This window comes from Lynx rufus, unplaced genomic scaffold (genome assembly GCF_022079265.1).
Source record: "Lynx rufus isolate CCGP_SWC_20201006 ecotype Redwood Valley unplaced genomic scaffold, mLynRuf1.p SCAF_5, whole genome shotgun sequence".
NCBI classification, from domain to species: domain Eukaryota; kingdom Metazoa; phylum Chordata; class Mammalia; order Carnivora; family Felidae; genus Lynx; species Lynx rufus.
Window position 1 is genome coordinate 93,504,720 of NW_025814867.1, and position 14,875 is coordinate 93,519,594.

At 45.4% G+C, this 14,875-nt stretch overlaps 1 protein-coding gene and 1 pseudogene across 1 annotated transcript in view; both read right to left on the reverse strand.

Annotated features, from left to right (window-relative positions):
* Positions 1-305: 305 nt before the first annotated feature.
* Positions 306-14,875, reverse strand: part of ARHGAP31 (Rho GTPase activating protein 31) — a 113,563-nt gene continuing 98,993 nt past the window's right edge. The window contains exons 11-12 of the mRNA XM_047099665.1: positions 11,427-11,707; positions 306-7,481 (exon numbers count right to left, since the gene is read on the reverse strand). Of these exons, the coding sequence (XP_046955621.1) occupies positions 5,052-7,481; positions 11,427-11,707 (2,711 nt within the window). The 3' untranslated portion in view covers positions 306-5,051. The remainder of the gene's footprint in view (positions 7,482-11,426; positions 11,708-14,875) is intronic.
* LOC124527398 (uncharacterized) lies at positions 9,211-9,309 on the reverse strand (annotated as a pseudogene).

Below are 14,875 nucleotides of genomic sequence, written 5' to 3' on the forward strand. Positions count from 1 at the left end.
GTGTTTTTCATTGCCAGATTGTAAGCCTTGGTTGTGTGATTTTTTTTTTCTAAGGGCCTGTGATTTAGACCCATTGAGTGCCTTTCTCCCCTTTTTTTGTGATAATATATGCCAGGATTTTGCTTCTTTCCCTAAGAGCACCATTAACACAATCATTCAAATGAAAGAGCAGTCCCCTCCAATTGACTGATTCAAGTAATAGAAAAATTGAGTTCACATCTGTGCAGATGGATTCACATAACTTGGTAAGCTGTGGACTTTTGAGAAGCAATAGCTTTTTTTCTTAATTTTCATGACAATATCCATTGATTTATAATGGGTATCTTTGGTAACATGTATGATTACAACAGTAAGAGAGAGAAGTTGCAAATATTTGACAATATTAAGAGGTAAAATAACAAAAACAAGAAAAATTTACTCAAGCAAATCATCAGGACTCCAGCTGTGAAACCAAACCTTGAAGAAAGAAAACCAACATCGAACCAGAACAATGAGCCTGATGCATATAATCTACTTTTCCTATTATTGATTTTGATGAGCCCAGGTCTTTCTCTAGTTCACAGTGCCATCATAAGCATTATCCTTTATATCATTTATTAGAATACATTTTTAAAGCATAACATCTGTTTTAATTACACTTAAATGTCTCTATGGATAGGTTTAATATTTATACTTTTTTAATCAATAGAAAAAATTTGACTATATCTTTGGAAACACTTGTCGAGCTCAACAAACAGCTGAATCCATGTAGATTTCTAACAGATGCCTTTGAAAAAGTGCTTTATCTTGCAGAATTATAAGCCAGGAATTACTATGGCATTGTTATTGCAAAGCATTGTGATCCATCCAGTAAAACACACAGCTACCTACTTCGTGGGTTTCTTATATTTAGCTACATCCTCCTTCAACCTCACAGAGAAGTGATTTTGCATTGCTCATGAACCTCAAGGCTGCTAAATGATCTGCTGTGTCAGTTCGTCTGTGGTGGCCCCCAGTTTTATACTATCTAGACTGACACTGATCTCAGGCAATCACCCTTTTTCTATCTCCTATGCCTCTCCATGCTTGGAAGGTGATGACAAAGGAGGACACGTTCTTTGTCATTCCACATTTTGAGCTGACCTTCCTGCTGGAAGTGCCTAAAATCATACTCCTGACAACACTTAACCCCAAGATTAATTTTGTCACCAGATAGGACAAGCTGGTGGTAGAATGTGGTCCTGTCCCGAACCTCTCCTACTCCAATTCCAGACAAATGAATCTTATGCTCCCCACTGCCCCTTCAAGACCTGTGTAGATAAATAAACCACCCAATTTTAGTCAAATGTGATTATCATGCGCTGAACATTAGGCATGAAAGGAGCAGCTTATCTTGGACCTATGACTTCATCATCAACAGGAGTTAATACATTTTGTGGTGATGGAAGTCTCTAAAGCCCCCTCTCAGGAGCATGGCATGCTATTACCTGGCTCGTTAGCAGAGATCCAGCAGGACTTCACAACCAAACCAATTAAGACTACACACAACTTCAGAACTATTTGTTCTTGATTACCACTCTCTCATTTTTTAAACAAAGCAAAATTCTCAACGCCTGTCTCCCTAGTACCTTCTGCTGGATTTGCAATTGTGTTTAATTTGATTAAAGTCAGTAGGTAACTCGAACACTATTAACAATCCTATTAAAGGATGCTAGTTGCTACATGTTTCCCTTTCAGCTGTCATTTGATAACTTAATGGTTCTAAATCTTGTGCCTATTTGTTTATGGACTATTTCATTTGCTACCATGCCTCTCCCCTTTTTCAGTAGACTCTACAAGGATTTAAGTTCTAAGGCACCCAGTGCAATATTACTAAGCTCTTGATAAATACTGTTGAGGATGATGATGTTTATTACGTTTTTAAATTCCCCAGAATCCCGCATTTTGAGTCGGTCAATATTTTGAATTTTATGGCTTAGATTAAGCTGTCTTAATGGAGTTCTTGGTCAGGTCTCTTCACATTCCATCTAAAGCAAAGAATAAAAATCAAATTTCCCTCTATCTGGTCCGTTTTGGCAAAAAAGAAAAGAAAAAAATAGCTGGCCTGAGAGGGCCATTTTGCCAATAAATACAGATTATCCTCTCAAGCAACTGCTAACACTGAAAGAAAACATTAGGAGATGCATGCATTTCATTTCAACATTTAAATCCAGCCACCCCCATTTTGAGGACTGGTAATTGATTTGAAGGAGCACTTTGCCAATTTGATTTTTCAGCCCTTTGCAGAGCACCCTGTAGATCCTCCTGAAAACACAAGCCCTTGTTCTGTCCCTCCCCTGGGTGGAAGTGGGCAATTTGATTTCCAGCCGGCCATTCTCAAGGGGGTCATTTTTCCGTCCCAAATGAATGACCAAATAGGTCATCTCAGGGCATTTGGGGGAACAATTTCAGGGGGGAAAATCTGAGTCCTCTGCCATGAAATGGAATTTCCTCAGCGCCAGGCTAGCCCTAGTCCCCAGGAAGTTTATGGATGCGTTTGTGACAGCTGACAGGCTGGGCTGTAGTGAAGAAGAAGTCCACATTTTCACAGCGGGACACTGACTGAGAGGGTGAGTCAGCTTCCACAGCCTTCTGGATTCACTGGCTAGGGAAGCTGAGGATACAGAATATCTCCAGACAGTTGTCATTGTGTCTCATGGTGGCATCCACATATCCAAACTCCTGAAGATGATGCTACAGACAAAAGGCGTCAGAGTCTGTCTAAGGAGCATGGCAGCCATTTAAGAAATGTGCCTAGGTGCCCCGAGCAGAACCCACTCATTAATATGTACTTAGTGGCTTCTGAGTCTATTCCCAAATAAAAATATATCCTCTAAGTGTTACAAACAAAAATTCAAAATAATCGTAAAACAGTTTAAATATTTCATTACTTGGCTCAGAGTTCTGATGGTGAGGCAAAGTCCAGTTCCCTTCCTCTCTCACATTGTAACTGGAACATGGTCTTTATCAAAGCATAGACACCATAGTGCACTGCGATTGGGATAAAGCCTATCTGCCCACATTTTCTGATAAGGCAGGAATGTACTTTTCAACTCTCCTGAACATGGCCTTTCTCATCTGTCACCACTATATTTCTTCACGTTGCTTGCCAAGGAGGAAAAATGCTATACCCTAGGACTTTGTTTTTTTAATGGGTTGACATCTCCTCAGCTGTTGGTCCAGTGTCTTGCTCACCTAATGAGAATGCAAGACCCCAAAACACCTATTAACTGCTCCCCTCCTCACTCACCTCAGCGCCCTCTGAAAGTAGAATTCATCAGCTGGCCTGCCAGTTACCCCACCACAGACACTGGCTTAAAAGGTATAGGACAAGATTTTAAAACTGTAAGGTTTATCAGGGAAGAAGGGAGAGGGGAATATGTATCTGTTGCAGGGCATCAGCTTCCAATTTCTCACTGGACGAGGTAACTTTAATTCAGCCCCTACCTACCCCAGCAGCAGCATGGGTTGTGAGGCCTGCCCAGAGGTACTGGCTAGCCCCTAGAGAAAGTTCTGCAATGACTGAGCTTGTGGACAGAGTTCAGCCAGACTTGACCCTGAGAAGTCGTGGATAGGGCTAGAAACAGGTCTATTTTAATTTGTTTCTCAAATAAGATCATTGTCTTAAGTTTGAAACTGCTGATACTCTAATGGCTTTTGCCTTGAAAGGGCTCCTGTGAAGCCCTTTTTGGGGGAAGCACCAAAAATCTGCCAGCAGGTTATATTAGTTCTCCTTCCTCTCACCAATCAAAAAGGAAAGAACCATTGGAAGTTCTAAAAAACTGAAATGAGATCAGATTGGTTTATTGCTTCTGCCTGCATATAGACAGAAGAAGGGCAAGTTGGAGTGCTGGGGTGGGTGATGGATGAGGGGGGATTATGGAAAGGAGAAAGATACTCAAATATGCTCTGAGTAATGGAAGGAGAGGGAGAGGGGGAGGCACCCACTGGCTAAAATGAAATGCATATTCAGAAGGGCAGCTCTCACCAAGTGGTAGTGATGGTCACCCTGCCAGGGTTCCCCACTTATCCTTTCCTGTACTCCCAGCCTAGTGTGGGGGAGAGGGAAGCTGAGCTAGAGGTGTTTTCTCTAATGCCCAACCAATTTAAACACATTAAGTTTAGAGTATGGTTCTGCCCATGCGTGAGGTTTTTCTCTATGATGATATCCTGTTCTTGGACTCTGATTTGGAAAGAAAACAGATCACTGCACTTCACTATTGCATACTCAAGTGAAGATTCAGCACATTTCATTGAGGTAACCCTCAGCTCAGCTCAGCCCCCACCTTGCCCAGCTACTGGATTTGTAAATCAGAGGTCAGGATAATGGTAGAGTCCCAAGTTAGCAAAAGCCACAGCCAATAAGTTTTCTTAGATTTTTCCAGTCTCAGAATTTGCTCTTGTGTATAGATTCTGATTTTCAATGCTGATATATGGAGCCATCTTGGACAGGTCTGCAGAGATTCCAGGGAAATTCACCCAGTTGGATCTTTAGGTGTTAGTTTGCACTTCCAAATCTTCTTCCATTCTGGAGTGTACACTTTTACAAAGCTTATCAGAAAGCCGGTCTAAAAGAACACATGCTTTAAAGAGCATTAAAGAGCATGATGTAAAAAGGAGGCCTTCAAACCTCAACAGCAACATTTTCCAACACAGGCAAAGGATTTCTCTGTCTTTCAAAAGACGTTATTTTAGCCAACTCTCAACGGTAATAGATAATGACAATGTGGGAGAAATGCAACTCACAAACAAACCGAAATCTCATTGGAGGCAAGAATTTCACCCTGTTCTGTTACCTGATCTTTTCCCACCTGCCGTTATGGATTTATCTAAATTTCATCTCTTGGTCCTTCCCTTGACCTCTTTTCTGGCAAACGAACTAATTAATAAATGGTCAAAAGTCTGAAGAAAGAGAAGAGGCCAAAATAAGCCCAAATTTGGATAACCTACGCCTGGAATAATGGCAAGTTGGCCCTGTAATAACTTCCAGATGATGAATCATGACATTTTTTTCAGACACCAGTGAACTGATGTCATTCTATTTGCCTCCCATTTCTTCCATCCAGAATCACTGATCTCCGCTGGGGCTGGTAAAAACAGCTGGTTGAGGTCTCTAGTCTTTGGCCATTCTTAGGGATGGTCATTTTATTCCTAAGTGTAACCCCTTCTGGTGTGACCCATGTGTTTTCTGCCAAATCCCCACAAAGAAGGCCAGGGGAAACTGTCTGGGTGGGACTTCTGATGGGGGACAGAAGAACCTTGGAATCTGTCACTGTGGATGAAGGGGGAGGGTGGTCCATAATGGGGAAAGGGGGACTGAATAAGATTAGGCTCTGAGGTCTTCCCGGTCTTGACCTGTGGAAAGGCTTAGAACCCCCTGATGGTCGCTCTATTTTTGAAGAAAGAAGGTTGTCTCCAGATGGCTCTGTCTCTGATGTGCGTTTTCTGCATTGCACTGTTGCATCCTGGGTGGAGAGCAGGTTAGCCAAGACTGGTTCTGGAGGAAGGGTGGGTCCCTCACACATGTGGGATGTAGTGGTATCCATTGGCAAGGATGCAGTGGTTCCTGTATCTTGCTTTGATTTCTCTTCTTTTGGGCTTTCTGAGGAAGAGACAGAATCATCTTTGGCAGATTTCTGATTGGTCTCACCAGTTGAGCTGGGTTCCTCTTGGCCCCTTTCCAGAGGCTGAGCCCCACTGTCGCCTGAGCTCTGAGAGGGCAGGGGCTGTGGGATCTGTGTATACTGAATCTTGGGTGGGATGACTGGGACTGCCCTGGCCTGGCACATTTTGACCATGAAGGAGGTTCTCACAGCTGACACACTCACAGGAGCCGAGTTACGGCGGCCTGTCAGGGCCTGAGCAACAATGTCCAAGTCCTGAGGGTCCTGGGAGTAAATGCTCCATGGGTCTACTTTACAGTGAGATGATGACATCCATGTGACTTTCCTGTCTGCTGGATCAGAGAGCTGCATTCCAGGTGAACCAAATGAGGCCACATTCTCAAACCGGAAGAGGTCAGTGATGGGAATGGCAGAGTCCAAATTGAGGGAAGAAGGCCTGTGTTTCCCTTTGGGGGGTCCACAGTCAGTGCCTCTCAGCTGTAACTTTGGGGGATGCTCTCCAGGCAAGGTACTGTCCTGCACACTAGGTGAACTTTCCTTGCTATTGTCTGGCCCAGGAACACTACCTTGCTCAATCTGAGGGTTGTTGTGCCCTTGGTGTGCCCCCAGTTCCTTTCCCTCTGCCAGGCTGACAGGGCTGATTTCTGCTGGTTTGGGCTGCAAACCACTTGGTCCCTTTTGGCTGGGAACAGCCTCTGTCCCTTTTGGGCCAGAGAACTCTCTGAAGGACCTTAGGGTTTTCTCATCCTGTTCAGTAATCTCTCTCCTGGATGCCAGGGATTGCAGAGGGTCGGAATTCCTCTCTGCCTCAAGGTTAGCACAGCTGCTGGAGGAGGGAGTCTCAAGAGTCCACTGGCTCTTGACAGAGGTGGTTTTGCTATCCAGAGAATGGCTCTGGCGAAGGCTGGGCCTGTGGGGAAGCCTCTTCTCCAATCGGTGGCCCTGGGCGCCCTGCACCTGGGCCTCTTGCACATCTTTCAGGGTGGGAGAGTGAAGGGGACTTGTTACCCACTGGGGCTCCTCCCAGGGTTCCACCATCTCCAGGCCATGCTGGGCAATGTCTGTCACAGTTTCGTCTTCATCACAGTCTGAGGGCTCCTGCACCGAATGGGCTACATCCCCCTCTCCTTGTGGGGAGATCTCAACCTCTCTTGTTGGGCTTCGAAGACCAGAGCCTTTTCCCTCAGGGGCAGCATTCTCTGAATTTTGATGTTCGCTTTCCCCTAGAGAGACCTCCTCCCCCTGACAAAGTCTGGGGGTCCCAGGGCTGCCTTTGGACTTCAGCTGGTCTATATATGGATTTGTCTGCAAATTCCTAGACGAGTCTTCTCTCTCAGGGCTGCCCTTTGATAGCTGATCTCGAGGCACCTCTTCCAGAGGAGTTGGAGGGGGCGCGGCAGGCGGGAGCAGAGGAGACAGATTCCCTGGGCCTCCCTGGTCCACCCTTGCTTGTGGAGAAGCCGCCTCAAATGGTGCGATTTCCAGAGGAGCCAGGCTGGTGGGATCTGGGCGCTGGCCCTTCTCTGGCTCAGATGGGTGGAGGCTGTTCATAGTCTCTGGCTTTTCTCTATTGGCTGCCGTGGAAGTCCCCTGTGTGCTCTGATTGGTTGGATCCCTAGTCCACTCCTCCACAGGGGTGGAGACAGCAGTTGGGCCACAGGACAAGCTCCCAGGAGGCTCTGGGGAAGCGAGAGGCCCTGGACTGGGCTCCAGGATTGGCTGAACTGGGCAGATCTTTGGAGCAGGTGGTGGCAGTGAGAGCTCCTCCTCAGATTCAATGATTTTCAGCTCCTGTTGAATCTCGGGCCAGATCAGGGTGTTGGCCAGATCATCTTCATCCTGAAAAACACCAAGAAACGGATTATTTTAGAGCCAAGGACTCTCGGCACCGACAACTGCAACTGTTTCTCAGGGAGAGTAAAGGGATTGGCTAGGTGCCAGGCTGCACTATCCCAGCAAGTAAAGGACACTGCATTAATAACCATGGATGTTTACTCAGTGCTTATGATGTGCGGTAACACATTTTAACTGCATTTTCTTGTTTAATTGTCCCAACAATTCTAAGAGGTAAACACTACTATAACTACTCCCATTGTAGAGGTGAGGAGACCTATGTTCAAACAGATTAAACAATTTACCGAAATCACAGAGCAGCAGCCTGGGACTAAAATCCAGCTGTGTCTACACCAGAACAGAAACACTTAATCCCTGTGCACTATTGACTTATAAAACAAACCAACCCCTGGTCTCATTTAACCTCAGGTTTACCAGATGGCACACAAGAAACAGATTCTCCCAGTGGAATGTAAATGTTAAGTCTTGCCCTGACATCTGCTTTCCAAATAAATAAATACAGATTTTATTTTATTACCAAAGAAATATGTATTTCACATGGAAAAAAAAGTTTTAACACATATTAAAATAAAGGAGAATACAAAAACAGCAGAATCTTATATTCCTACTACCCACAGATAACCACTGTTGATCTGAAGGGGTGCCTTCTCCTCCATCTTGTTTGCTGCCTTTGTCTCCCCTCAAGTCTAGTTTCTCTTTGTCTGACTCCTCCCTTACCCTACACAAAGCCCCAAACTGTAGACAGGAAAGGGATGAAGGGAGGCCTGGTCGGGGCCTGGGAAACAAATTTCAGTGGCCTTCAGTTCTTCTCTCAAGGTCTAATTCTGTCCCAGGGAGAAGCAGTTCTAGAAGGCATATCCATCCTGTGGGGGTTCAGGCCTTTATGAGAAACCTGACCTCATGCCAACCTGACATCACTTCTCATCCGGCTCTGATCATGTGTTTCATGTTACAATTAATTTGATGCTTATCTTATCTTTCCCAATGAATGGACTATGAGCTCTTGGAGGTCAAGAATTGTGTCCATTCGTCTTTGATTCCTCAAGGCCAGAGCCTGGTATACTGTGAGTAGTTGCTCAATAAGAGGTTTTCTTTTGAGTTATTTCTATTTGAGTTATTTCCTTCAGAGAATTCTCCAGAAATAGGATTACTTGGTCAAAAGGCAGGGATATTTTTAGGATCTGATTCTACTGTGTTGCATTCATTTGTATCTATTTCTATTTCACCTTCAGGGCAGGGGCAGCCTTTTACTCATCTCTTTACTCTCCTCAGCACCTCCATTTATTGATCTCTTACTAAGAAATCAATAAATTTAGATAAATAAATAAGCATGTAAACTCCCCTCCACCCCTCTCTACCATCTCAGTAAGTGGACCATGGTGCATCTTTCTGCTCAGATCAGAAATCTATGAGGTGTCTTGACTCTTCCTTCTTCCTCACTCTTACCCAATCCCTCACCAAGTCCTGTTCATTCTAGCTTCTTTCCTTGTGTGATAATTAAAATTATTAAAATTGTGTGATAGTTAAAATTATTAAAATAAAAATATTATTTTAGACATTGCTATTTTATTTTATTTTACTTTATTTTATTCTAGTTTATTTTAAGTAGGCTCCATGCCCAATGCGGAGCATGAACTCATGACACTGAGATTAAGAGTCGCAGGCCTTACCAACTGAGCCAGCCAGGAACCACCACCAACCCCCCCCCCCCCCCACATATGGAAGCTTCATGAACTTGCATATCATCCTCCACAGAGACCATGCTAATCGTCTCTGTATCACTCCAATTTTAGTATGTGTGCTTCTGGAGTGCCACTCTAGCTTCTAAATAACTCTTGAAGCCTTCCATTTCTATCTCCGTTGCCCCCACCCTTGTCTAAGCCCCCATCTTTTCTCACCTGGCCAGTCACATACTAGCCTTCTAACTGGCATCTCTGCCTCCTCTCCGGCCTCGTCCGAGCCATTGTCCTCACAAAACAGAGGGACCTTTAAAGTATAAAATTCTGCACAGATCAGATTTCCCACTGCTCCTTAATCTCCAAATCCCTTCCAAGCAGCCCTGTCTGACTGGCCCCTGCTTCCCTCTGGGCCTCTTTCTCTGGCCCAAATTCCTGTTCTCTGGTCTTGTTCCTGTTTCTTGAATGTTTCATGCTCTTTCCCACCTGAGATTCATGGCACATCTTATTCTTTCTGCCTAGAAATCTCTCCCTTCCTATTCTGTCCCCTGCCCCTTTAGTCTAGCTAAGTTCTCAGTCTAAATGTCTGTTTTTCAGAGAAGTCTTCCCTGACCATTGTGACTCCCCTCCTCCCTCTGACTAGGTTAGGTCCTCCTGTTATACACTCTCACAGCATGCTGTACTTCCACATCATCCTAGAAAGCATGCGTTTAATGACCTTTCACCCACTAAGCTGTCAGCTTGAAGAAGGCAGGGACTGCGACTGTCTTGCACACTGCAGTCATCTCCATGCTCAGAGGAGTGCCTGGCCCAAAGTAGGTGTTTACATACACTTTATTTATTTATTGGTTTGTTTAAAATTTGTTTTCACGTTTATTTATTTTTGAGAGAGAGAGAGAGAGAGAGAGAGACAGAGTGTGAGCGGAGGAGGGGCAGAGAGAGAGGGAGACACAGAATCTGAAGCAGGCTCCAGGCTCCACACTGTCAACCAAGAGCCAGACACGGGGCTCAAACTCACAACTGTGAGATCATGACCTGAGCAGTCAGCTTAACCGACTGAGCCACCCAGGCACCCCTATTATTGTTTTTCTTTAATGTTTATTTTTGAGAGAGAGAGGGAGAGAGAGGGGAGCGAACACACACAAGCTAGTGGGGGAGGGGCAGAGAGAGAGGGAGACTGAGGATCCAAAAGGGTCTGCACTGACAGTGGAGAGCGCGATGTGGGGCTCGAACTCACGAGCTAAGCCGAGAGATCATGACCTGAGCTGAAGTTGGACACTTAACCGATTAAGCCACCCAGGCGCCCCTTAAATACATTTTTAAACTGAGGAATGGACTGATGCCTTTACCTGTTCCCCTGAATCCAGCCTGGTTCCCCTTCCAGAACTAATTTTATCTGCTTCTGAAAGCAGTGCTATTCCCAGAATTCAATCCCTGTAAGAATGTCCATATCCTTCTCCTTCTACAGTGGCAAACACATCCATCAGGAACCTTTTCTCAGCCCTCCTGAGGCCACTATAGCACTCCTGCACTGCCCTAACTCCCAGCACATCGTCCTTTTGTGCATGTCCTGGAAACCAAATCCCCGGAAACAAGTTAAAAGGCAAAGAACTTCCTTTCTCCTTTGACATACACGTCCAGGTCACAGAGCTGCCTCCTCAGGGCAGGACTCCTCCCTGGATGCCCCGGAAAACCTCCTCACACCTTCATTTTATAAAAGGACATCCCATAAAACCTTGGAAAAATTTCACCTCTAAAAAGTACATGAGGTGTAATAAGCCCTGGCATCATGTTCTAACTTCTCCAGAAGCCATGGGGGAAAGGAGCGAATCCTGGAAATCTTTCAGAAGACTTTACAAACGTGCACAGGCAACCGTCCATCCAGGATGTCTGGAAGGAAAGCTGGACCCCATAATGGTCATCATATTTGGGACTGGTTTTGTGCTGCTTCTGGGATCGAATGTCATTGTATTCCAAGGACGTGTCACTGGTTTACAGTGACCTCAGATCAGAAATATTTAGAGTTGAGCCTGTCCTAGGGAATCTGAGCTGGATGGTTCCTTCCCATCATCACAGGCCTTCTGAAAAGTCCACTGAAAAAGACTCCCAGACCTGATTAGAAGACCGTCTCCTAAAGTCCCTTTGGCAGAAACTGGTTCTAAAAAAATAAAAACAAACTGCTTTCAGCTAGTCCGAGAACCCTTGGGATAAAGAGGACTCTTACTGGCCGGATCAGGCAATGAGTCCACCTTACCATCTCGTGGAGAAACACGGCTTCGGCTCTGGCCCGGGGGCTCTCCTGCAGAGTGCTGGGCTTCCCCTGGTCAGCCTCACGACCCTCCTCCACCACCTTCTCTGGATCTAGCCTCTTCTCTAATTCACTTGGATGTTGAGAACCCAGGGAGATTTCTGGAGCCTTCTTTTCCTCCAGTTGGGAGCCTGGCTCCAGGGAGAGGCCTTTGCTGCATTCCTCTGTCCTCACTGCTTCCGGTCCTGGCTTGGCATCCTCGAGAGCCGCCTTCTTAGGTACAGAAGCTGCAATGAGGATGAGAGTTACCTGTTGAAGACTTCATTTGAAAAGAGGCTGTTCCCAGCACAGTCACCGTCCTGGGCTAGTCCTCCTTCCCAAGTATGGAGAAAATTCTCCCAGCCTGCTGCCCCTCACATTCTTTACCCTTTCCTTCTAGCCATGTCCTGCCTTCAGTTCCCAAAGTCACAGACTGTCAGAGATGGGAGGGGCCTTGAAGATCATCTAGTCCAGGGGCTCGTGACTAGGAACCATTTGCTCTTCCCCTCCCCAGGAGACATTTGGCAGTGTCTGTGGACAGTTCTGGTTGCCACAAGTAGGTGGGGAGGAGGTGGCTACTGGCATCTCGTGAGTAGAAGCCAAGGATACTAAGTATCCTACAAAGCATGAAACAGCCCCACCCCCAACAAAGAATTGCCCAGCCCACAATGTCAATAATGCCAAGGTTGAGAAACCCTGTTCTAATCTAAGCTTTCACTTCACAGATAAATAAATTCGGATCCTGACAAGTCAAGCAGTTGCCCGGGGCATAGAAATCTATTATTTACACAAAGCTACAAAGATGTATTATGATTATGATTGACAGCTTCCTGTGTGACCCTTCCCAGGGGTTTTCTGCACATCAATCTGGATATATCTAAAATGAAATGATTAAGCCCTGGTCTTTTTTTTTTTTCTTTAAATTTTTTTTTTTTTTAACGTTTATTTATCTTTGAGACAGAGAGAGACAGAGCATGAATGGGGGAGGGTCAGAGAGAGAGGGAGACACAGAATCCGAAACAGGCTCCAGGCTCTGAGCAGTCAGCACAGAGCCCGACGCGGGGCTCAAACCCAAGGACTGCGAGATCACGACCTGAGCCGAAGTCAGACGCTTAACCGACTGAGCCACCCAGGCGCCCCTAAGCCCTGGTCTTAAACAGACCAGAGGGAGTGGAGAGGGAGGCAGACCCCAAGTTTGACCTCTGCTACTTGCATGAAGAAGGTCCTATCTCATTGTATAAGGCTGTTTTCACAGTGCAGGATAAAGACTAAATACCCAGGACAGTAACCAATCACACAAAAGCCTTTGGAAACACTTTCTCTTCAAAGGCTTCACTTCCTCTTCTAACCCTCACCCTGCTCGATCCACACCAACCCACCACCCGGAGCATTCCCCAAACAAGGCATCACTTGATGCACCTGAGCTTCCGCTCATCTCGTGCCCCATGTCCTGAAGGGAATGGGAGGAGAAAAGGACGAATTTACTGAAGATCTTCTGTGAGCCAGACTGTGAATAAGCATTTTATGAACATTCTCCCATTGAGACTTCACCCCAGCCCTTGAGATACCAATCACCCCTGGCTCAGAGATATCAACCATTGTCCACTGTCACACTGCCAAAAAGTGCTGAAGCTAGGATGCGAATTGGCCCAGTTGAAGTCCAAAACCTACACACTTCCTACAATATTCAGCTGCCTCTCAGCCCAGAATATCCTCCCCATCTTTTCTGGGTGGAGAAAGCCTAACCATTTAGGTTAGGTTAGAAGGCCCAGCCCAAATGTCACCTCTTCTGGGAAGCCTTCCTGGAATTCTCCTGAGTGGACTGCCTCTTCCTGATGCCCTTGAAATCCTTCCTGAACACATCTTTCATTACGTTTCAGGGACCTAAGCCCTCCCTCATTCAAAAAGCCCAAGGAGGGTCTCCTGCTACTTCTACAGGCTGACCTGTGTGGCATTTCGGTACAGTTTAATTTCTCTCCCTAGTTCGTGAGCCTGCTGGGTCAAGGGAACATGTTTTAACAATTTTTGTAACTCCACAGTCCATTATAAACATGTGAAGGAGCATGGTGGAGTGTTTTAAAACCTGGATTAAAATCCTGGTTTTTCCGTTTCCGTGCTATGGCTCATTTGGCAAGTTAACTGATTCCTCTCTAAGCAAATGGGGATAATAGTAACTACCTCTACCTCACAGAGTTGTTGTGAGGAGAATGAAGATAATGCATGTAGAACACTTAGGACAGTGCCTGATACCATAACAGTTGTTCAAAAAAGGTTAGCTAATATTAATAATGAAAATATTCTTTTTAAAGATGTTTATTTATTTATTTTGAGGGAGAGAGAGAGAGAGAGAGCAAGTGGAGAAGGGGCAGAGAGAGGGGGAGAAAGAGAATCCCAAGCAGGTTCTGTGCTGCCAACTCAGAGCCTGATGTGGGGCTCAATCCCATGACCCTGGGATCATAACCCGAGCTGAAATCAAGAGTTGGACAATCAACCTAGTGAGCTATCCAGGCACCTCAATAATAAAAACATTCTTAAGGGGCGCCTGGGTGGCGCAGTCGGTTAAGCGTCCGACTTCAGCCAGGTCACGATCTCGCGGTCCGGGAGTTCGAGCCCCGCGTCGGGCTCTGGGCTGATGGCTCAGAGCCTGGAGCCTGTTTCCGATTCTGTGTCTCCCTCTCTCTCTGCCCCTCCCCCGTTCATGCTCTGTCTCTCTCTGTCCCAAAAATAAAAATAAACGTTGAAAAAAAAAATTAAAAAAAAAAAAAAACAACATTCTTAATCCACAAGGAGCATTGGTTGGTTTGTCTGTCAGTCATCCTCTCCTTTGAGGTTCTCCCTACTTCCATTTTATGTGGCTCACAGTTGGCTGTTCATCATAGAACCCCCTCCTAACTCCAAATATGGTTCAGAGACTCACCCTTAGCCAATTATAGGACCCTAATTGCTTGGCAACCATAACTAGTCCACGGTTGAGCATGTGACCCAAGCAGGACCAATCAGAGTCTTCCCCACATTTGACATATGGAAATTGGGAGCAAGATGTTCTTTCTCATCGCTAGGGTTGCTAGCCATGTTCTCTGCAGATATGAGGTAGAAATGAGGGATGGGTGGATGGAGAGAGGTTGAGTCTAGAAGAATTGAATCCCTAATTCTAGCTTTTGAGCTAGAATTCCATTCTTTGAGCTTCTCCCCCTACCTTCTCACTATGTGAGTGAATAAAATAATAGGCATTATTTACTGAGTATTTACTATGTATTAGACACTGTTCTGAGAGCCTTACATGTATTAACTAACTTAATATTCACAGCAAATGTATGAAGAAGATAGGATTATGAACATCATTCCCTTTTTACAGATCAAGAAGTTGAGGCATACAGCTGAGCTGCTAAAGACCATACAGTGAAATGGCTGAGACT